The 21429-nt window shown below is 51.7% G+C and overlaps 1 protein-coding gene across 1 annotated transcript in view; it reads right to left on the reverse strand.

Annotated features, from left to right (window-relative positions):
* Positions 1-1648: 1648 nt before the first annotated feature.
* FAIM2 (Fas apoptotic inhibitory molecule 2) overlaps positions 1649-21429 on the reverse strand; it is a 29729-nt gene continuing 9948 nt past the window's right edge. Inside the window, exons 3-12 of the mRNA XM_019511414.1 lie at positions 16455-16558; positions 15819-15883; positions 15145-15198; positions 12482-12532; positions 11944-11983; positions 10735-10772; positions 9003-9090; positions 8340-8435; positions 7359-7412; positions 1649-3915 (exon numbers count right to left, since the gene is read on the reverse strand). Of these exons, the coding sequence (XP_019366959.1) occupies positions 3766-3915; positions 7359-7412; positions 8340-8435; positions 9003-9090; positions 10735-10772; positions 11944-11983; positions 12482-12532; positions 15145-15198; positions 15819-15883; positions 16455-16558 (740 nt within the window). The 3' untranslated portion in view covers positions 1649-3765. The remainder of the gene's footprint in view (positions 3916-7358; positions 7413-8339; positions 8436-9002; positions 9091-10734; positions 10773-11943; positions 11984-12481; positions 12533-15144; positions 15199-15818; positions 15884-16454; positions 16559-21429) is intronic.

Here is a 21429-nt window from a genome sequence, read left to right on the forward strand (position 1 = left end):
CTCACTGGATACTGTCTGAGCCCCACTATGCACCAGCATCAATGAAAACCCAATAGAGAAATGGGTCCCAGAGCTGGGAGCCATCTGCAGCTGGCCCAGTGAGTATGGAAATGTCTCAGGACATATGAAGAACAATTTTTGCATTTCATCCTTCCATCAAAGCAGCAAGGGCTTTATCCATGGGAAAGGTTCCTAGGCACCACCACAGCAGAGTTATTAGTAGTAATCACAGCCCCACTGGGGCTGATGTGGGGGGAATGCGCAGGCAAAAGGCTTTGATGCTGCAAATGGCTTCCTTTAGTACCATTCTGAGTTGCCCATCTCCCAGCAACAGCTGACGAGGATCTGGTCCCAAGGGGCCAAACCCAGTGTTTGCTGCATAATGTAAATCTGGAATAACCCCTAAGTGGCACAGCATCACCCGGGTACCTGGCAGCCTGAGGTCTCACACAAATGCATCAATTGGGATTAAGGCAGCAGGAAAGGGAAGGGACATGGGAACGGCCTGAAGAGAAGCAGGGAGACCAAGGCTTTGCTTCTGACAGCAATGCACAGTAATTTTCCTCTCCTTGGGCACAAGTGGCCAGGGTATGCAGTCACATGAGGGGTAAAAGCCAGGGCAGCATCAGTGAAGGAATGTACACTATTGAGCCTTTGGCATGGGCTCCCCTTCCAGCACCCTGCAGTCGCCAGAGGCAGCTCGGTGACGCATATACCCTGGCATTCTTGGGGAGATGGCAGATAAAGCCCCTATCAGCTGGAAGGATCGCCTTTTAAAGATGACTTAAGGCTCTCTTATCACAGCCTCGGGCCTGACACTTAGAAATCAGCCATTGGATTCCCAAATGGGGAATATTAATAGGGTGAAGATGGAAAGATAACGGATGCACTCAGCAACATGTGAGCCAACTGCAGCAGTGGCTCACCTCGGAGCTGGAAACAACCAAGCTCAGGGCAGAGGTGACAGCTGGAGTAGCAAGGGGGGGAGAGTTGTTCAGTACGAGCCGAGCCTTTGGGCTGAGCAAATTTCAGGGAGGCAAATAGTTTGTTTACTAAAAAAAAAAATATGCAGTTTTGGTCACCTTGAAACTGTTCGGTAATTCAGCAAATGGTTTGACTGAAGAAGACATGCAGCCAGGCCATCTGAAACACTGATGGGGCTTCATTCGGGCATTCCCAGGCACTGGCTTGCACTTCCAGGCTAGGCTCGCGCAAGATGGGAGCCATTTGCAAAACTGAAAAGCCAACGAGGACACTTCCCCTCCCTTCTTTATACACAGAGGGCCAAGACTAGTGATGGGGGAGAGCCGGGTGCAAGACTCAACTCTGCCTGATCAAAGGAGGGGCTCGAACCAAAAACCTCCCTTATGCTAGGCGAGCAGCCCAGCCCTTGCTTTTCTCAAGCTCTCCTGCCAAAGCGGTTTCATTCTGGATAGCATGCGGACTGAACTCAGCTCTCTTGTCCAGCACATCCTAAGTGAGCTCTGGGGTAAGGGACACCTCCAGCCCCCTTCGTGCTACGAATGGTGCCGAGGTCCCCACAAGAGCCAAGCCCTTTGCTTTCACTAAGAATGCCAAGAAAAAAACCCAATCAGTTTGTTTCAGGTCAAAACAGATTCAGTCCACCAGAAGCACCTATTTTTTTTTCCAGTTCACTGAACCTTTTAAATAGTCCACTCCTCCCCTCCCGGCCCTGCTCTTCAGACACCAACCTGCTCAGCTTCACCCAGGTGCTCCTTGGGGATTTCTCACACAACCTCTTAAATAGCAAATGGTTTTTCTAGCTTGGGTGGCTGCTAATAGGACCTGCCTGGCCTGGCTGCCAGGGTGAGTCAGGAGGAGTGCTCTGCATCTCTTAGCAGGCTTTGTAAACCTGGGCCCCATTCCAGATGGATCTACTGAATGTCACCGCAGTGGTCCTTAGGGACAGGTGTACATCTTGGGCACTTCTTGAAGCATCGGTCGTGCTTAGCTCAGATCATCTTCTAAGGACCTGGGCTGGATTCCCTTGAAGATGCAACGATGGGAGAGAAAATGCTGAGTAGCTCCTTTAAAAAAAAAATCCTTGCTGGTGATATGGACTTTTTTTTTTTTATTATTATTATTATTATTATTAAGGGATGTCCTGTCTGGATGCAACTCAGATCCTTCTCCATCCTCAAAATCTGACACTGCAGCAGCCTCCATTCGGGATGCCCTTGCTGCTACGGTCAAGCAGTGGGCTGAGTAACATGCTGTGGGGTCCACCTTGTTCCTGGGGTACCACATGCGTTCCCGGGCAGTGGTACAGCAAAGAGCAGGGAGAGGAATCCACGCTGGATGCAAATTCATACACAGCAGGGGCCCAAGCTGTCGCATGGAGATCCTGCTTTATGGAGCATGTTCTTGGCACTCTCTGCAGTTCCTGGGTCATGCAAAATGAACACGACTCCAATATTTATGAGCTGTAACATTCCCCACAGTCTCAGTAGCTCAGAAATGGCCTTCTGCTGCCCCTCTGCCTTACTCAGTGGCCAGAGCACCCAAAAGGAGAAAGGAGTAGGGTTGGAGTCATGGAAGTGGGGGCCATGGAGGCTTGGTCAATGGCATTCAAGCTACCCCATACAGGTGGGGGTAGAGCATTCTCCATGCACAGCAAAGACAACTTCTCCAGCTCCCTAGGTCCAACCTGCTGCCCAGAAAGCCACCCATGGGGCATGCCTGTATTGCACTGTGGTCCAAGACCCTTTGTCCTTTTCCAAGCTGGGGACATTCACCCAGGTATATGCCATGGGTGAAGATAGCCCAAGGTCCTGGATCCCATATGGTGGACATGCAAGTCTGGGTCTGGCCTCACTGTTTTCTCCCTGGCCACCTTTTCCATCCCAGGACCTCCTCTCCCATGAAGTCAGGATCCTGCCATGGCCCTTTCTCTCCCCATTGAACAATACTGAGCCAGGCTTTTCTACCCTCCATATGGTCCTGACTCCCACATCAGTAATCTAGGCCTTAAAACAGCCCCAGTCTAATCATGCCCTAGGTATAGGTCAGTGGCATCAGTGACCAGACAGAGCTGGCCTGGGGTATAGCCTTTGATGGGGAATCACATGGAAGGGAAACAGAGGAGATAATTTATGAGGTCTTTTATGGGGCTACATCAGATGAACAGCAACCATCTTTGCACCCAGCGGGTACATCTCCTGCACCTAAGCCTGTCTAAGAGGCATCACTTTCTTTTGGGCTGAGTTACTGCTAAAAGGCGTGTGATTCTGTACACAAGTGCAGACAGGAAGGGAGCAAGGGTGAGTGTTTAGGGCATCTTAAAACCCCTCAGATCCAAGGATCCCTTCACCTAGTCTCTTCTTTGCCCCAGCCAATTGCCCTGCCAGGGACCCAACCCATTCCCAACCCCCATCCTCTCCAAGTGAGTCTGAACTTCTCAGTAGCAGGCAACATACTGAAATCTAGATGGGGAAATCTGCTGCCTTTGGAAGAGCAAGCCTCTGGACTGGTGCCCTACTCCTCCTACAGCCCCAGCTCAAGTTTGATTTCAGGGCACAGACAGGGGAGGCATAGCATTGAAGCCCTAGTTTGCTTTCCAAGTCACAGAGGGTTAACAGCATATATACAAGCTGCAGAAGGAACCCAGGGAGCTGTGCTCAGTTGATGGAATGGAGCCTAAGGGGCCAAAAAGGTTGGTTATTTTTTTCTATTTTCTTTGTTTTCTCTTTTTTCTTTGACATGTTTGTGCGTTGTCAGGGGGCAGCAGGAGCCTCCTGGCTGCGCTCACTCCTGGCTCGAGCCAAAGAACTGCAGGAGGAAGGAGAAGATGTAGATGATGTCCAGGTAGATGTTGAGGGCACCGAAGATATACTCCTCCGGGCTCAGTGCATACCGGCGGTTCCCCATCAGCATCTGCATGTCAAACGCCAGGAACTGGGGAAGGGGAGAAGACGTGCGGAGAGGATCAGAAAGGATGCAGGTTTGGCCCAGGGGCTGTTTCTCTCTAAAAGTCCCAGATGCTAGTTGTGAGCACGGCTTTCATTTCCCCCCCTGCTTAAAATGCAGCTGCTGCTTAACATCCCACAGGAACGGTACAAAACGTTTATCCGGGGTCTCGGGCAACCTGGAGTCTAGCTGTACCAGAGCTAACATCCAGTACCCCACAGCACATCGGGTTTCTCCCTGGGTGGCAGGAGACATGGGTGGTCACCCAGGGACTGTCTGTTAACAAAGCGTCTCCCACCTAGCTCTCGTGAGGGAGGCCAAGCCTGCGAGCAATCCCTGCCTCTCCTCTACCCCTGCAGCTCCGTTCCAGGAGCACACGAAGAAAGAGGTGCATGTCAATCCTGTCTGGCCCCATCCAAGATCTCACTGCTTGCTGAAAGCTCTGGACCTGTTTTCACCCAGCTTCAAAACAGCCTTTTGAGAGAGTCGGGTACCAGCAGCAGGTATGGCGAGCGTGGAGCAATGGCCATGAGGGTAGAGGAAAGGGTTGGGTAGGCAATGGGGCATCCCAGTAGTTAAAAAAAAAAAATCACGGAAACCTGCAGGCTCACCCCAGAATCCCCAGCTTCTCTGTTAGGTGTTCAGTTATTTAACTACCCTGTCCCTAAGCCTGTCCTGACTGTCAGATAGTTGCTAAACTTTATCCCAGCTCTTCTCATTAGTGCCAGGCTTATCTAATGACCCTGTTCCCCTCACCCCTCCACAGGGCAGCTCACTGTCACCAGCCCATATACCCTGCCCAGGCAGCCTCCCAGCCCAGAGCCAGTCACCCCCTGTGCACCACTTTCAGCAGCTCATACCCAGGAAAGTTTACTCCTCTGCCATTAGACAGCTACAACCTCTCCCAGGGGTCCCTGGCTCAGACGTCCCCATGCAGAACAGGGCATGGGGATGGCTATGGAGGTATAAGGGATTTTAGGGTGCCTGCTGGGAGACCCTGGACAAGGAAAGGCAAAGAAGTAAGACCCCACGCATGGCACAGAATGGGGGAGCAGGACTGGCTATGCAACTTGCCCAGGAGCAGGATGCAGCCCTGCGAGGTTTCCAGGAGCTGCAGTCTCTTGCCTTTGGCATCCAGCTGGCCTTGCTACAGCAGATAGACACCAGCCCTGTTTTGACCCGTCTCAAGGAGCTAAGCCCCTCCCCTCCTCTGGAAGCACAGGGGTTGCCGACCAGGAGCCCCCGCAGGTTAATTCTCCAAGCTGTTTTTTTGCAGGGCTCTCTCCATTCAGGTTTTGCAGGTTCCAAGCACCACGTCCCTTGAGGAGATAATGCCCCATTACAGCAAACCCAGCTGTCTTGTATGTAGCCTTTAGCCAGAATTACAGCCCTACTTGGATACCAGGGGCAGTCGAGATAGCAGCAGCTGCCATCAGGGTCAAGGGCAGACTGGTGCCATGCCAGTCACAGCCCTGCTTGCAGGGTAGATGTGCCCTGTGAACAAAGGCAGCAAGCCACAGTGCGGCTTCCCCATAGACAGCGAGTGGGGGCTAGCGAACAGCACGCTGGCTAGGGAGCCAGAGCACCTGGGCTCTGTTCCTGGCTTCCCCTCCCTGCATCTGCTTCCTCCTTCTGTCCCTTGCCTGCTCTGCCTAGCAGCCCAAGGAAAGTCACTTTGCCGCTCCTCTCCCCCGCCACTCAGTTCCAGGAGCACACAGAGAGAGGCATATGCCAACTTTGTCTGATGCCATCCAAAAATCTCACTACTTGCTGAAAGCGAGTTAAAAATCATACAACATGAGGGTAGGAAGGGCCCTCAGGAGGTCACATTGAGTCCACAACACCCTGCTCAAAGCAGGACCAGTCCCAACTACATCATCCCAGCCAATGCTTTGTCTAGCTGGGTCTTCAAAACCTCCAAGGATGGAGATGCCACCGCCTCTCTGGGGAACCTGTTGCAGTGCTTTACTACCCTCCTAAGGAGAAAGTTTTTCCTAATTGCTACTTGTTCTGTCATCTGCCACCACCGAGAACAGTTCAGCTTCATCCTCCCTTCAGGGAGTTAAAGGCTGCTATTTAATCCCCCCAAACACACACCCGTCAGTTGTCTCTTCTCCAGACTAAATAAGCCTAGTTCCCTCAGCCTCTCCTTACCAATCATGTGCCCCAGCCCCCCAACCATTTTCGTTGCCCTCCGCTGCACCCTCTCCAGCTTGCCCACATGCTTTCTGTAGTGGGGGCCCAAAAACTGGACAAAAGTTGAGTGAGACTAAGACCTCCAAGACTGAGCAGGCTTATGTGCAGCACCCAGCACAGCAGGGCCTGTCTCATCCTCCTGTAATAAAAATCACTATAAAATGACCTTGATTAGACAAATCCCAAGCCTGTATAAACGAGCCTGGGCAGATAGAAATGGACCGGCCAGAGCCTGACTATGGAAGTTTATGAGTTAATTATAAGCTCTTTAGCCTACATATTTTACAAGGCAAACATGAATCACAGCTAAAGTGCCTGAGCTCCTGCAATTGACTTTAAAATAATAGAAAATGAAGGGACCTCAGGAGGCCACCTAGTCCAACCCTCTGCTCAAAGCAGAACTGTCCCCAACTATTTCATCTCAGCTAATTACTAGCTATTAAATATATTGCTCAACTTCTATTGTGATTCAGTGAGCCCAGATGGTGAGCCCCAAGGCCACTGTTGCCCTGATTCCCCCCCAGCAGAGGTGACTCCCCCGTGCTCTCTACAGAGACACCCTTACATTGCACACAGCAAGCAGGACCCCAATGAAAATCAGCCTGGCAGCACTGTCACATTCATGCCAATTTGCACTGGATTTACAGCCCATTCTCTGCCTGCTCTTCTAACATGGCTCTGCATTTCTCCGACCCATGGTACACCCCCACTACCCAGTCTGGGTCTCCCCAGTCTCCTGGCTCAGCTGCAGCCCCCACCAGGTCTTGCATGTGCCCATTCTGATGGCAGGAGCAGGGTTATGATCGAGGGACAAGGCAGCCCTGGGATCCTCACTCGCCTCTCAGCTTCAATTCTGACTTCTGCCAGGTTTGATGTCCTATCACACACACTCCTGCGAGCACACTTCAGTTGTGCTCAAGGGCACCAGCTATTCCACTGCACTGTCTTCCCAATGCCCTTTGCTGTTCTACCACAAGTTGTTCTTATGCCAGCGTTTGCCTATCACACCAAAACTTTCCCGTGTTCATCACATACTAGGGACTACGCGGAGGTGGCCACACCAATTGCTACTCGCAACCCACATCTGGCCAAGAAATGGTCCAGAGGGGAAAGTAGGGCCAGACCTCACTTGAAGTATGACCCTGCCTATCCTAGGTGCCTGGTGTTTCAGGACCCAAATGGTTTGTTCTTCATTGCATTCAACTTCTCATCGCTTGTAGAAGAGCGCCACTTACCATGGTAAAGAGGATTGCACCCAGTACCGCATATATAGCATGGAGCCAGGGGACCTATGGAAAATAGACAAGGCACCGCTCAGTTCAAGGGAGGAAATAAACCTACAGGTGAGGCAGATCTCTTTCTCACTTGTTCTCATGTGACCAGAGGAGCCCAAGGATATATATGGAATGACACTGGGGAACCAGCAATTGGCTGGACCCTGTTGAAGATGCTCTACCGCACTGGTTTTCAACCTGTGGACCCCTGGAGGTCCACAGACTACGTCTAAGGGATCCGTGAAAAGAGGACTGTGGTCAGTCAAAACTATGTGAATGCCCACATTTATAGTTCAAAGGGGTCTGTACCTCCATACCAACATTTTTAGGGGATCACAAAAGAAAAAAAAAAAAAAAAAGAGGTTGAAAACCACTGGTCTTGGGAATGATTAAAGCAACTCCTGCCATTGTAAAAGGTCACTTCTGACCAGCTCTGCCCCTGTCCTGGTCTCTCCCACCCTAGGGGAGTGGATCAAGGGGAACTGCTTAGAACGAGCCTCCTGTCTCATCGTTTAGGCTGGGGATTAGGTTTGCAGGAGGCGGAGGCCGTGCACCCAGTCATGGGTCTGGAATAGGAGCCGGACTCTGCAGACAGAACAAGAGGCCTATTGTTTCCCCACAGCTCAGTCAGGCCACAGCAGGCAGCTCCATCCCCAAATCCCAAGCAGGAAGGGAAGCAAGACTCATGCTCTGGCGGAGGTAGGGCAGGGCAGGGAGACAGCGACAGGTCAGCGAGGGTTTAGGGGAGCGCTAGGGTGTGAGAGATTAGTAGAGCAGGAAGGCAGACAAGAAGATGAAACTCCCACATTGCTAAGCAGAGCTTGGATAAGGAAGCTGGAAGCGTTACAGGACAGCAGGGAAACTACCCCCCCCCCGATTGCTTCAGCAAGAGCAAGGAAGGGACTGTACAGAGGTGTGGAGAGGAAAAGAGAGGCCACTCACATATTGGAAGGGGAGAATCACAGCCATGATGATTCCACCGAAGACCAGCACCATCAGCATCACGAAGAGGACGCCCTGGCAGGAGGTGAAGTCATACTGGGGGAGAGAGAGAGCAGTTTCACTGGCTAAGAGCAGGGTGCATGCTGTTGTGGTAGGGAGGGGTACAGGCACCAGGCCCCTAACCCTCACCTGCACCCCAAAGCCCTTGCCCCCTATATCCCAAGCCCAATACCCCAGAATGCATCATACCCTGCCTGCACCACAAACCGTGTGATCCAGCCCTTGTATCCCAATCCCTATATCCCAGACCTTGCCACTGGTGCACCAAATCTTATATTTCATTACTCCTTATACCCCAAACCCTGTGACCCCAGCACCCCTTATAAGCTAAATTCATACCTTCCCCTGTATAACCCAGCCGTACCCCAAATGCAATACCTTCATACCCATACACCCAACCCCATCTCTGTTGTACAGATCCCCCCTCGCCACTAACCCAGTGCCATTAGCCAACCCCCTACCCATCCAAGTTCATCCACTGCACTGCACGGCCTGCTCTCCTAGGTCCCCTCTTCATGGACAGACTTGTGCTTCTCTTCCCACATCAAGACCCTCTTCCCCATAATCTGCCCCCTGGAGAGGGACTAGCTCAGATCATCCCACCTTGGTCTGGAAGCTGAAGATGGTGACAGAGAGGCACACCAGGGCTGTGATTCCCAGGCACAAGAGGACTGACTTAGTGTCGTAATAGCTGCAAAAGTTGCATAAAAAACCCCCCAAATTCCTAATAAGAGCCCAGTAATCAGAGTGTGGGAAAGACAATCAGGTAGAGGGAGAGACGGTCCCAGCATCAGGGCCTTGGCAGGTGGGTACATAAGTAAAAGGGCAGATGAAAGGAAGCCGGGGGTTGTGACCATCCTGCACTTGCCATATGGGGGGCCAGATGGATAAGACACAGGAAAGCCAAGGAGTGTCCTGCTCCAGACAGAAGAGGGCACCTGGCAGGGCATACGACAGGGGTGGGCAAAATATAGCCCATAGGCTATATCTGGCCCACCAACTGATCCTATTTGGCCTGCCAGCCACCACCAACAGCTGCGCCCCATGCCTCTCTGTCCTGCTACAGCCAGGGCCCGGCACGCAGGCTCCTCTGCATCCACCCTCCTCCACCTGGCTTCCTGTTGGTGCTGTGGCTACCAAATGAAGGGCACTAAGTAGCCAACCTGCTTGCCCGCTGTGATGAGCCCCTGCCATGGTAGTGCCACTCCATGCTGGCTGCAGGGCAGGGGGGTGCTCAGCCCAGGGCAGCCGCCCAACTTTCCTGGGGTGGCAGTGGCACATCTGGGCAGGCGGGTGGGCGAGTTGGCTACATGGTGCACTGCATCACGCTTGGTCTTGTGCAGGCTCAGCTGTGGCAGCTCCAATGCCAGGACTATACAGTGCCAACAGGAAGCATTGGGGGGGAAGTGCAGGGGTGCAGAGGACTCCATATGCTGCATGATCTGGCCTGGTCCCAGCTGCAGCAGAGCGGAGCAGTACGCAGCGCAGCCTTCCCTCCTCCAGATCCCGGCGGCAGCTCACAGGCCAGATAGGATCAAATCCCCACCTCTGAGCAGATCACTGCCCAAATAATTGCCCACGCCTGGCATACAGCCTTAGGCCTGGAATTTAGGAGCGCAAGGCTAAAGGGAAGTGGTTTTATCATCAGGGCCCATCCTGGGTGCTGTAGGTGATGACATCCGAATTCCTTTCTGGGGAGAGTGAGGACGGCTCTGAGTCCAGGCTATGGGCATAATGTGCAGCTGATCCTTCTCTGTTGCCTGCAGTCGAGTTACACCAGAGAGAGCGCGGGCCGACGCATCTTACTGGTCTCTGCTGCTCCTTCCGAGATCCTCTGCATTATCTTGCTGTTACTGCACCCACCACATTCCTTGCCCCCAGCACCCAAGCGTTCCCAGCCACTGGCACACTTGCCCGGTCACCAGAGACCCACGTGACTTGGGGAAGATCTTGGGAGTGAATTGCAACAGCAGAAACAACACAAGAAGTGAGTTATATCAGCTCTGGGCCACGACAAGAATTCCTCGTTTGAGGGCAGCTTTCCTGCATTGCACCCGACAGCACCTTCTGCTGGGAAAGATGGGGTGGGAGCACATGGAAACCTCCCCAAGGCCCCTGTTCCCTACAGCTGTTCCTGCTGGGAAAGGCTGGAGTGAGTGGAAGCCAAAGACAGACACTGCCTGCGCCCCATTCCCTTTACTAGCTCCCTCCTGAAAGAGGCCAGATTTGGCAGAGCCGGTGCTCCTGCCCTGCCCTACGCAGCACTTCTGGCTGGGAGTGGCTGCAACAGGGAGGTGAAAGGAAAAGATGTCCGAGACCCATTTGATTGACCTACCTGGAGAGCATCCCAGTGAGATAGGACATGGAGAGCGTCTGGTAGGGAAAACAGAAACAGTTACTGCTGGGTGGGACATGCACTCGGCTCCTCCAAAAACAATCCCACAGCTACCCTAGAGATGTCACACGGTCACCCTGCATGGAGGGGGAGCAGAAGGAGCATTGCTGATGACCTCCTACTCCTTTCCATTCTGGAGATGGCCATCGTGTCGGCCAAGGATGGTGTGGGGGGTAGGTGGATCTTTTTGGAGGCCCAGGGGTGTTGCTGACATAGATGGTCTGTACAAAAATCGCCCCCATCCTGCCCACAGGTTCACTCGCACTTTCCTGCATCTGACCCCTCAAATGCTAGACATCTGAAGTCTACAGTGCCCGGGCAAGTAAAATGTCTTCTTACAGCTTCGAGGCTTGTCCTCCAGTCCAGCTTCACTGCACCCAGCTGGATCTGGATACCCGGGTGCTCAAACTGGGGAGCTAGAAGTGGCCAGATGTGATCACAGCCACATTGCTCTTGGCTGAAGATGCTGATGGGCCCAAATGGCTCTAACCCAGGGGTGGGCAATTATAAAAATCAGGCAGAGGGCCACTTACTGAGTTTGGCAAGGGCCACATGACAGGCACCCAGAGGCAGATATATATTAATTTTCTAAATTTTTTTAGGGGCCCCATGGGCTGGATAGAATGGCCTGGCGGGCTGCATCCAGCCCCCGGGCCGCATTTTGCCCAGCCCTGCTCTAACCTGATGGGTTTCTAGGCTCAGAGGGATCAATTGTATAAAAGGTGCACTGGCTTCCCATGCCCAAGTGCACAGCTCATGAAGAGACAGGCATCCACATTAGACCATGTTCAGCTGACAAATGCAAGCTCAAGAGCAAGGAAAATCACCCCAGTGGACATTCTTTGTACATGGTTTCTGCTCCCATTCAAAGCAGGGTTTAAAATGAGGTCATATCCCAACCCTTAAGGCCAAGTATACACCCTCCAGCTGTTCGTAATCCCTCAGCCAGTGCTCAGTAGAGCACTGCCATCACCCTCTCCTTATCTAGTGCCCACTCAATCAAAGTTCTTGGCTTCAATGCAATGCAATTACTAGAAGAAATTGCCCGTGTTATGCAGGAGGTCAGACCAAGGGCTTGCAGTGGTGCTTGCTGGCCCCAGCATCAATCAAATCCGTGACAGGCAGTCACCATTCAGTGGCAATACTTACAAAGATACTCAAGAGGATCAGATTCCATGGGAAATACCTCCTGAAAGCAAAGCACAGAGGGCCAATCAGCACTTCTACCCAAGAGCAGAATCACCGAAGAGGGGCTGCATCGCGTGTTGCATAATGGGGGTAATAGACCTAATGATCTGTGCAGAATATGGCAGGGAGGCAGCGATATGTTAATTCTAAAGAGCACCTAAAGCTATGTAGATATAACCACACAGGAGGTTTTTCTCCGCTTCGTTGCAACTTGAAGCTACTTGCAAATGCATCATGTAGCCCCACACAACCCAGTCTCAGCACCAACACACAATTATATCCTCTGGGAGACGCACCACTGCATTCACGCTACCCCTCTGCTGCATTCAACCCCTCTGCAACACACACTGCAGCATCCAAGTTACCTCTGCTGGCAGAGAGAGCCTCAGTTTATGTTTGATTTGGTGCGGTATGCAAAGACCCTGGATTTGGGACAGGCCAGGAGAGCATCCACAGGCCATTTCATTGTGCTGCGCAATTCAGAAAGGAGTTATTTTACCTGGGTCCAGAGCAGCAAGCCAGAATCATGTACGTCACGAAGAACACAGCACTGCAAGAAAGAAAAGAAGAAAGAAAGAAAGAGAGAGAAGCAGAGGGAAGGTTAGGAAGGAAAGTCCCATGTCAAATATCTTTCAATGCAAGGGAAAGGAAGGACTCCTTTTCAGCTAAGGACTTTCACTCTTGCATTTTCTGTGAAGAACTGCAGAACCTGCTCAGAGCCCCCTGCGAGATGGACACAGTGGGTGGGTGGAATGATAGGTAGAAACATAATGGATGGATGGGTGAAGAGATAAAGACAGGAAGGCAGGAAAGAGGGATGGGCATAAGATGAGAGAGAGGAAGAGGAGAAAGTGAGAGAGGAAGGGAAAGCCAGCCAGCCAATGATCCAGGAACACCTCTCTCAAATGGAGCCTGCAATAGGATACTGTCTGGGGTGAAACAGGTTTTCTTCCTAATAGAAGAGTGAAAAAGGAGAGACAGAGTTGGAAAGAGATGGAAAAAAAAAAAAGAGCACTGGGGACCTGCCTCGAGAGCGAGGATCTGGCCAGGAGACCACAACATCTGTCCAGATCTACAGAAAGGCAATGCTGTCTTTCAAAACTACAAAGCCTAATGCCCATGGAGGAAAACAACTTGCCCCCTCCTGCACCTCAAATACCAGCCTCCTCTACTGCTGTTTTCGGTCTGCCTCCAAAAAGTTATACAAGCCATAGTCCCCCCCTCAGGGCCAGAACACAATTTGTACCTTGAGTATGAACTCATTAGAAACAGGTTTAGAGCATCTTCTTCACTGTCACTTGCGTCTCACGCCCTGTCAGTTTAATCATGGGCAACGATGCAAGCCATAATCCCTTTGGAAATGCTGCAGCAGCAAATACCTTAGCACTGTGGGGCACAGCTATAAAAAGATGTTTCTGGCATTTATTCAGATCTGGAAGTGGGCTAGCATGCCTGGTGGGTGGGGCCAGAGGTCCAGTCTGGCAAGCATTCATTAGCAGTTTTCTTTGCGACTCAGTTCATGGCAGCTACACCCAGTCTGAGTTGCCTCGGAGCCACCAAAGGTTACGATTTCCACCGTGGATTCTCCGATGGCTGCCAAGACACGAGGAAAGACCCTAGCAAGTGCAGCTCACAGCGGCCTCCTTGGTTTCAATGGCACTACATCAATTTACCCCACACAGCTGAGAGCGGGGGAGTTCGATGCAGCAGTGCCAAGGAGCCAGCCATGCTGCCATAGAGGCCTGGCCTGGTAGCAAGCCTGGTGCTCCCTGGCACAGTGGGATGGCTTTGGGACCCAAGTCCTACCTAGGTGATATCTCCCAAACCCTCTCTGCTCTGACTTCTCCCGAGTTCAGCAGGTGAGAAGGCATGATTTCAAAACTGTTTGTCCGGAGGTTTCTCAACAGGGCTTTGCTTACCATGCACAGGACCACATTTGACAGCACAAAGTGCTTTTATTGCCTCCATCCAACTACAGCAGGATACCTCTAGCTAACATCACATGGCAGCATCCCCTGCACAGCTACAGCCTTTTACCTGCAAAGCTTTCTAAACAACTGCCCTTTGCAGGTGGGATTTCCCCCATTTTTGTTCTCATCCTCAAAGGATGGTCCTTCCCTCCTTCCATTTGGGACAGTGGTTCAGATCCAGCAGGCAGGGAATTGCCTCTGGATAAATTCAGCCATTTCCTCTGCATCAGGTTAGGATGGACTGCAAGTGGTTTTGCCTTCCTCTGTAGCATGGGCGGTGGTTAGTAGATACTTGGAGGAAGACTAATTACTGGGCCTCATCTGGAGTACTCTATCCATTTTGGGGCCCCACACTTCAAGAAGGTTGCGAACAGTTTGGAAAGAGTCCGGTACAGGGCTAAAAAAAATTATTAGGGGCCTAGGAGGCAACACTTATGAGAAAAGGCTGAAAGAACCAGTTATTTAGTCTGGAGAAGAGAAGATTCAATAACAGTCTTCAAACACTTGAAGGGCGATTAGACAGGGTGGAGATGGGCTTTTCTCTGTGGCCATAAGGGATAGGACTAGGAACCAGTGGCCTCAAGCTGCAGGACAGGAAATATAGGTTGGAGAAGAGGGGGAACTGCCTGAGTACGAGGGTGGTCAAGCTACCCAGAGCAGTTGAAAACTTCCAAGGAGGGAAATGCCACCAGAGCAGGGTAGAGCAACACTTTGCTGGGGTGGTTTAGTTAGGGACAATTCTGCTTCGAGCAGGGGATTGGACTCAATGACTTTGAATACAAGTGACACTTAAGTGTGGACAGTGCAGGGGCACAACTCCCTGCTGCTGCCGCCACCACTGCTGGGCAGGGGCTTCAGCCCCGCACCCAGCATCCCACCTTCAGCACAGAAATCTCCCCCCACCCATGTCCCCCGACATGTTGCCAATGCGTGCAAGTTCCCTTCCAGCCCTACTTTCCTACGATCCTAGTGTCCTGTCGCTGTAGTAGCAGCGCTTGTCTCCCCTGTTTTGACCTACAGTGTGTTACAGGATGGGCCTGGTGTGTGGTCTGATTTGTAGTGGTGTGTAGGGGTTTGACATAGTGATTTGGGGGATTCCCTGGGTTGGTGGTTGCCTGAAGACTCAGAGGATGGCACTAGCTGGCCCCGTTCGAGCTCTTACAGGTAGGAAAGAAAGCCACTGGATACTCACTAGGAGGCCCAGTACCAGGCTGGGTGGGTCTGGATGTAGTCTTTGACCGGATCACTGCGGGTGAGAAAGGAAAGGGATGAGAGAGTCATTGAAAGCATGCAGGGCTCACATCTTTACTTCCAGGCCGCCGCTGTAACCGCACCCCTCCAAAAGCCCGTGAGAAAGCCATCCAATTCATGGCCTGTACTCACAGCTCCCTAAATCTGCACGTTAAATTATAAAATAACATGTTTCTGCAAGTGCCGGCTGTACCCATCCCAAGATAAATGATCAGGAAACCATGTTCAGCAAAGGGAAACAGCTTTTGGCATCTAAGCTAAGGGATTTCGTGGTTGCAGTTCAAGCCACAAAAATTAATTATTCATCCCAGGGGTAATTTGAACTCTAGAGCTCAGATAACTTATGGCTTCAGATGCACAGAGCGATGGCTACTTGGGTGAAGGTACTCGCTTCCTTGAATGCGCATCACCCACAAGCTGCCCCAGTATCAGTGACAGCACCTGCCCAATGGAAATGTACTCCGATTCCTTTGGGTATTATAGGTCACCACGGTAAGATAACAGGTCTCCGGGTGACCGCTACCCATGAGAAAGTGGACCACTTGCCCAAGTGACTAAGAACCCAGGAGAAGCAAGACACCAAAGCTGAGGACTGCTGTGAAACCAGGCACCTACCAGAAGGTGAAGAAAGCCACGATGTTGACCGTGACCAGCAGCTGGACCATGAGAATGGCATAAACCTGAAACGATAAGCCAGCACATCTGATTTGTGTGGGCCAGGCAGTCCATAGGCAGGAAACTCTGCCCCCATGCACTCTCCTCCCACAGGGACAAGGCCAGATCCTCTGCTGGAGTACAAGTCCTCTCTGCTGCACTAATGGAGTGGCAACGATTTACCCTGGCTAGGAGTTTGGCCCACTTGCTTCAGTAGCGCAACACTGGCTTATATCAGATGGGAACTGGGCCTGGGAAGCCTGCATTGCCCTAGTACGACATAAGGGCACCTGCTCCAAGTCTCAGGACCTGGTATGACTGTGCTAGCACTCCCTTTCTATATAGCCCTCTGGGCTTAGGCTCAGCCGTCAGCGGAGATGGGTCTAAGCTGGGCAGCTCAGATGCAGATCCAAGCATGCCCCAATCCAGCAGGGCCAGGTCATGTCAGTAACTGGGTCTTGCTAGCCTGGTGTTTACAAGGACTATGCCTGGCTATACCTACACTCTCCCTTCCTTCTCCAGCCCCTCTTCATCCAGGGACCCATTAACTGGTGGGAGCATCTCGGAGGGTGTCTGAGACACCGTCCAGGACATTACCTTTCTGATGAACACTCTGCGCACATTTCTGTCATCCCAGCTGAAGGTGGTGAGCATCTCGGTGTCCCCTGGGTACCCTCCACTGCCATAGCTTGGGCTGGTACCTGAAAAGGATGTGAACAGAGGATACATCAGTTCCCAGCCCTGCTCCCCAACATGCACTCGGGTGTTTCTAGAGCCAGTAGGCAGAAGGCCTGGATTGAGTCAGAAGGTCAAGGTCTCCCATCAATAGTACATAACAAGCCCAGGGAGGCACTTCCTCCAGGATACACCTGCTTGCTTCCCACTCCCGAGTCCCAGATCTTCCAAACCTGCCAAGCATAGCAAAAGCTCTTCCCTGTTGCTCTGATGGGAAATAAACTGCTGCCTCCAGATCCTGCCTGGGCACAAAGCTTGTGTGAATGTCCCCCTGGCCCGACACACAGCTCAGGGCCAAAGGAAAGATGCCAAGCTGTAAACCCTCAGCCCCTCTTAGCCCAGGATAACTCGATGCATAGACCCAGGTCTTAGTAGTTTGGTTTGAAAAGGAACCAGACAGCTCACAAACACACAGAAAGCCAGTATCAGTTGCAACTGTGACCCGCCACCCCTAGATACCTTCCTTGCAATCAGAAGACCCTCCCCTGTAGCCACATCAGTGCTGAGTACATGAACTACATCCATGCATGGCCATTAGTCACCAGGCAATTTGCGCGAAGACTAGCATCTCTGGGATCCAAGCCCTGTAATGGAATGTAAACCCAGAGCTGAATCAGGCGGACGGGCAGCTGCCTACAGCAGCCTCACAAGATCCAGCCCGAGTAGGTGGGAAATTTTGCATCGGACACAAAAGTGAGAGGGAAGAGTGAAGGTCTCTGCTGTATCTTTTGTCTCCATCGCAGCAGCAACAGAGCACATGAGCACACTGGACACCGGCTTGCTATGCAAACATGCACAGCAGTCAATAAGAGGCACATGGCACTGACGACAGACCAAGGAGTTGTTCACATCCTTACTGGGATATGTCAAGTCAGGGTCCCAGGAGTGGCCATGCAACTATGTCCTGCTCTACCCCCAAGACGCTCCCCCCCCCAGCCAATCTCACCTTCCACACCTTAGTGGATTATAAGTGAATACAAGAGGTAGGCTACCTACAGAGCTGGCTGGGCCTCTGTAGTCCACTGTGGCCAGCTGGGCACCCAAAGCCTCATGGGCTAATTGCATAACCCACTTTACCACACCCAAAGCCTTGCAGGCATTACCAGTATATTCTTTTTCTTGCAGCCTCAGCCTCTACCCCTTATAATGTAGCTAGGGCTTCTAGCCTAGGCCCACTGAATAGGACCTGGTTTCAAGGCACTGGCTTCCCTTGTTCTTTCTAGGCACCAAGCCCCTACTTCCTGCATGCTGGGACCCGGGACCCTCTATAGCTGCACCCCTCTCAGATGCCTTTAAGTGTTTAAGCCCCAAGTCTGCCCCTGGCAGGGTTCAATGCAATCAAGTGCCCCTCTCTAGACACTGCCCCTATAGCCTCATTCACAACCCACCGGTTAACACAACAGAAACACAAGCCCCTGAGCTATAATATAAATACCAACATGTAGCAGCCTTCCACCCCTGCAGAAATATAAACCCACACCAACCCAACATCCTGGACTCCCCTAGACAAGAGCTCCTTCCCTGGTAGCAGCCAGGGACAGACTACCCTACTAGTCCCAGCCCTGAGCTTATATGCTCCCCTGGCCCTGCCTGCATCCAGGCATCTGATCACCTGCAGGTGCTGGCTAATTATCCCATTAGCCAGTTGCCCTGCCCCCTGCCTGCCTGCAGAGCTCCCTGGCTGGGCTGCTTGTCCCCTTTAAGTAGCAGAGATGCCTGGGGCTTTCTGTTACAGGGTCTTACTAGTGAAATACAGAAGGCAGCTGATGGCAAGAAAGATTTACCAAGCTACTAAAGCCACTCTGAGCTCTCTGGCCCTTTACACACACAAAAACCTCCATGCCTTTAATAATGAGGGGCTCTATTCCACCTCAACAGTGTCACTAATGAGGCTTTACAAATGAGGGAACTGAAGCAGAGGTCTTGTTCATGGTCATACATGGCAGCAGAGCCAGGAATTTTCAATCCAGATCAAGGCCTCCGCCGCTGCAATCTTCTGCACCGAGACCTCCTCTGCTGTGCTCCTAGGGAGGTTTTCACACACATCCGGTCCAGTGCAATGCAACCCTCGCCCTCCAACATGCCACGTCTCCATGTCAGCCTCTGCTACCCAAAGTAACTCAATGTTATCACACCCCCCACAAAGTCAGGCACGGGTTTAACCAGGGAGCTCCGCAGCCCTAAACGTGCAGCACAGCTTATGCCCTCCTCCATGCCACGCAGGACCTGAGTCTTTGCCATCCGCCCATCCCAACTCCAGCAGACTCACCTGTTCCTCTGAAGCATCCCAGGACATTGGCCAGGATAGCAACTGTCCCATCCGCACACAGTATTAGGTGCTATGTCATCCCAAGCCTCTTCCCCTTCTGAATCAATACTAACTAGGGTTGGCAAGATCAAACTGACCAGTCAAATATTGTCAATTGGCTACATATTTTTTGCCCGGTCAACGATTTTAGCAATTTTACCAAAAAAAAAAGCCTACTTTTTTTGTAATTTTTTGACAGAAATATGCTTTTTTATTGTTTTTGACACATTTCTTAATGAAAAAAAAGTGTGATTTTTCTGTGTATTATATGGACTTTTTGGCCATTTCTTTTACAATTTTGGACCAATACTTGACCAGGCAATTGCCTGAACTTTATTTGACCGGTCAAATACCCAAGCCTACTATTAGCGTGGCTGCTAGATTCCCTCTCACCTGCGCTGACACCCTCACCAGTGGTATTTATACAGCCCCTGTTATCAGGCTAGCTGAATGCCTGGCTGTCTTTGGTGTATTTCTTTTCCCAACACTCTCAGCAACCATCTCCATTTTACAGGCCGAGAACTGGAGCACAAAGATCCCGATCCAGGAACCACTAAGCATTTAAACCCTCGCTTGAAGCTGATGAGAATTTAGGCGTGTAAATACCAAAAGGCCAAAGGGTCAAGACAAGGCCCTCGGGGTGAGTGTGGAGCAGTCTCATGGGTGCAGTTTCAGCTTTGGACGTAGGTGGGCAGGCCCAATGCTCCACCAACCCTGCTGCTGACATGGTAGAGACAGGCCCTAAGCTGTACTGAGTTGCCTTTTGGATGGAGCCAACCCTCTGAAACCCATGCCAGTTCTGGGCCAAAATACCTCTGAGGAGCTGAGCCTAAGGAACGTCCCCACTTTACATGCAGGAACGATGCACTTCTTCCCCTGCAATGCCCATGAACTTCCCTCTTGCTCAACTCCACGAGAAGTTTGCTGAGTACAGGCATCAGATCCTGGCCTGTATGTAGCCAGAGAAATGCCTTACTCTGCCCTGTCCACGGGTGGGCAGGGAGTGTGGCTGGCCACATAAAAGCCAGCCCCTCCTCTTTCTGCCTCAAGATATTTTGTGCGCTACCCAACCGCCATCCACACAGCCCAGCAGGACAGCACACGCCCTGCCCAGCCGTGCTGGGGCCACAGAGGCTGATGCCAGAGAAAGAGGAGATGGACACGAAGCAGGAGCTATGGGGGCCCCGAGTCAGGAGCTGCTGGGAAAGGGAGGGGGTCAATGTAATGGTCCACAGAACCGGGACCATGGCTGCAGAAGGAGAATTCGGAGTTGCAACATCCCTTTGCCGTCACAGGCAGGCGTATCACCGAACCTCAGTATCACAAACGGCAAGGCTTCAATGCATCCCATATGCCTCAATCCATCACCTTGCATATTGATCACCTCTGCTCAGGACACAAGCACCAAGGCAGGAGATTCAGGCAGGGTCTAAGGGTCCTAAGGGAGCTTGACACAAACATCTCATGACTAGCTCCAAGCTTCCCTGCAGCCAGCCGTCCCCATGGGCAGACCTCCAGCGTCATTGAAGCCCCAGGGCTGTAGTTACAGGATGCAAGAACCTGCCTGCCTGCCAGCACACACACACACACACAAGCCAAAAAGTGGGGTGTGGCCAAACTGGATCTCTGTATTCAATATAGCACAAAACCACAGCACACAGAGGTGATGCCATGTTGCGCGCGGCATCCACATGGGATCTTGCAGCTCCGTAGTCCTTCTGCTCAGAGAACGAGTCCTTGTGCCCCTGTGGCTCGGGGTGAAAGGAGTGCACCTAGTGCTGGCTGGGAGCAGAGGGGCAAACGGGACACAGTTGAGCAATTGCGATTCCACCTAAGAAGGGAATGCAGCATACGCACAAATGGTCTCTCTCCCACACACATAAATAATGCATGCACACAGACACATACCCAGTCGTGATGCACATGGCAGCGAGATGCATACACCCCCACACTCACAGGAACAGCAGTGATGCATGTATATATGCGCACCCACACACACACACGGACAGCAGCGATGCATGTGTATACATGTGTACATGCGCACACATGTATACGCACAGAAACAGCAGTGATGCATGTATATATGCCAGGGGCTCTCAACCTTTTTTCATTAATGAGCACTGTGCTGACTAAGTTTTTTTTCATGGAGCATTAAAAGAAAATCACTAGATCTAAATGTCAGCTCACCATCAATTATGCCTTTCGGTGTGATTCTTGGCGTGATTGCTAGTGCTTTCGAGCACCGTTTTGGGACTTATTAGAGAGCGCTTAATACAACCAGGAGAGCACTACGGTGCTCGCGAGCACCAGGCTGAGAATGCCTGATATATGCACATGCACGCACACGTGTGCGCGCACACACATTTACTGCCCTCCTCCTCTGCATCCTAGTAGGCATAGCTCAGCTGCTATCTGTTTCCCTTTCTCTATCTACCAGTCTGAATATCTCCAGCTCTCAAAATATCTGGCTTTATATATCTCTCTTTCTACATATCTCCACCTGTGCATATCTCCACCTTCATATATCTA

This window comes from Gavialis gangeticus, unplaced genomic scaffold (assembly GCF_001723915.1).
Source record: "Gavialis gangeticus isolate Ggan-Ray unplaced genomic scaffold, GavGan_comp1, whole genome shotgun sequence".
Taxonomy (NCBI): domain Eukaryota; kingdom Metazoa; phylum Chordata; order Crocodylia; family Gavialidae; genus Gavialis; species Gavialis gangeticus.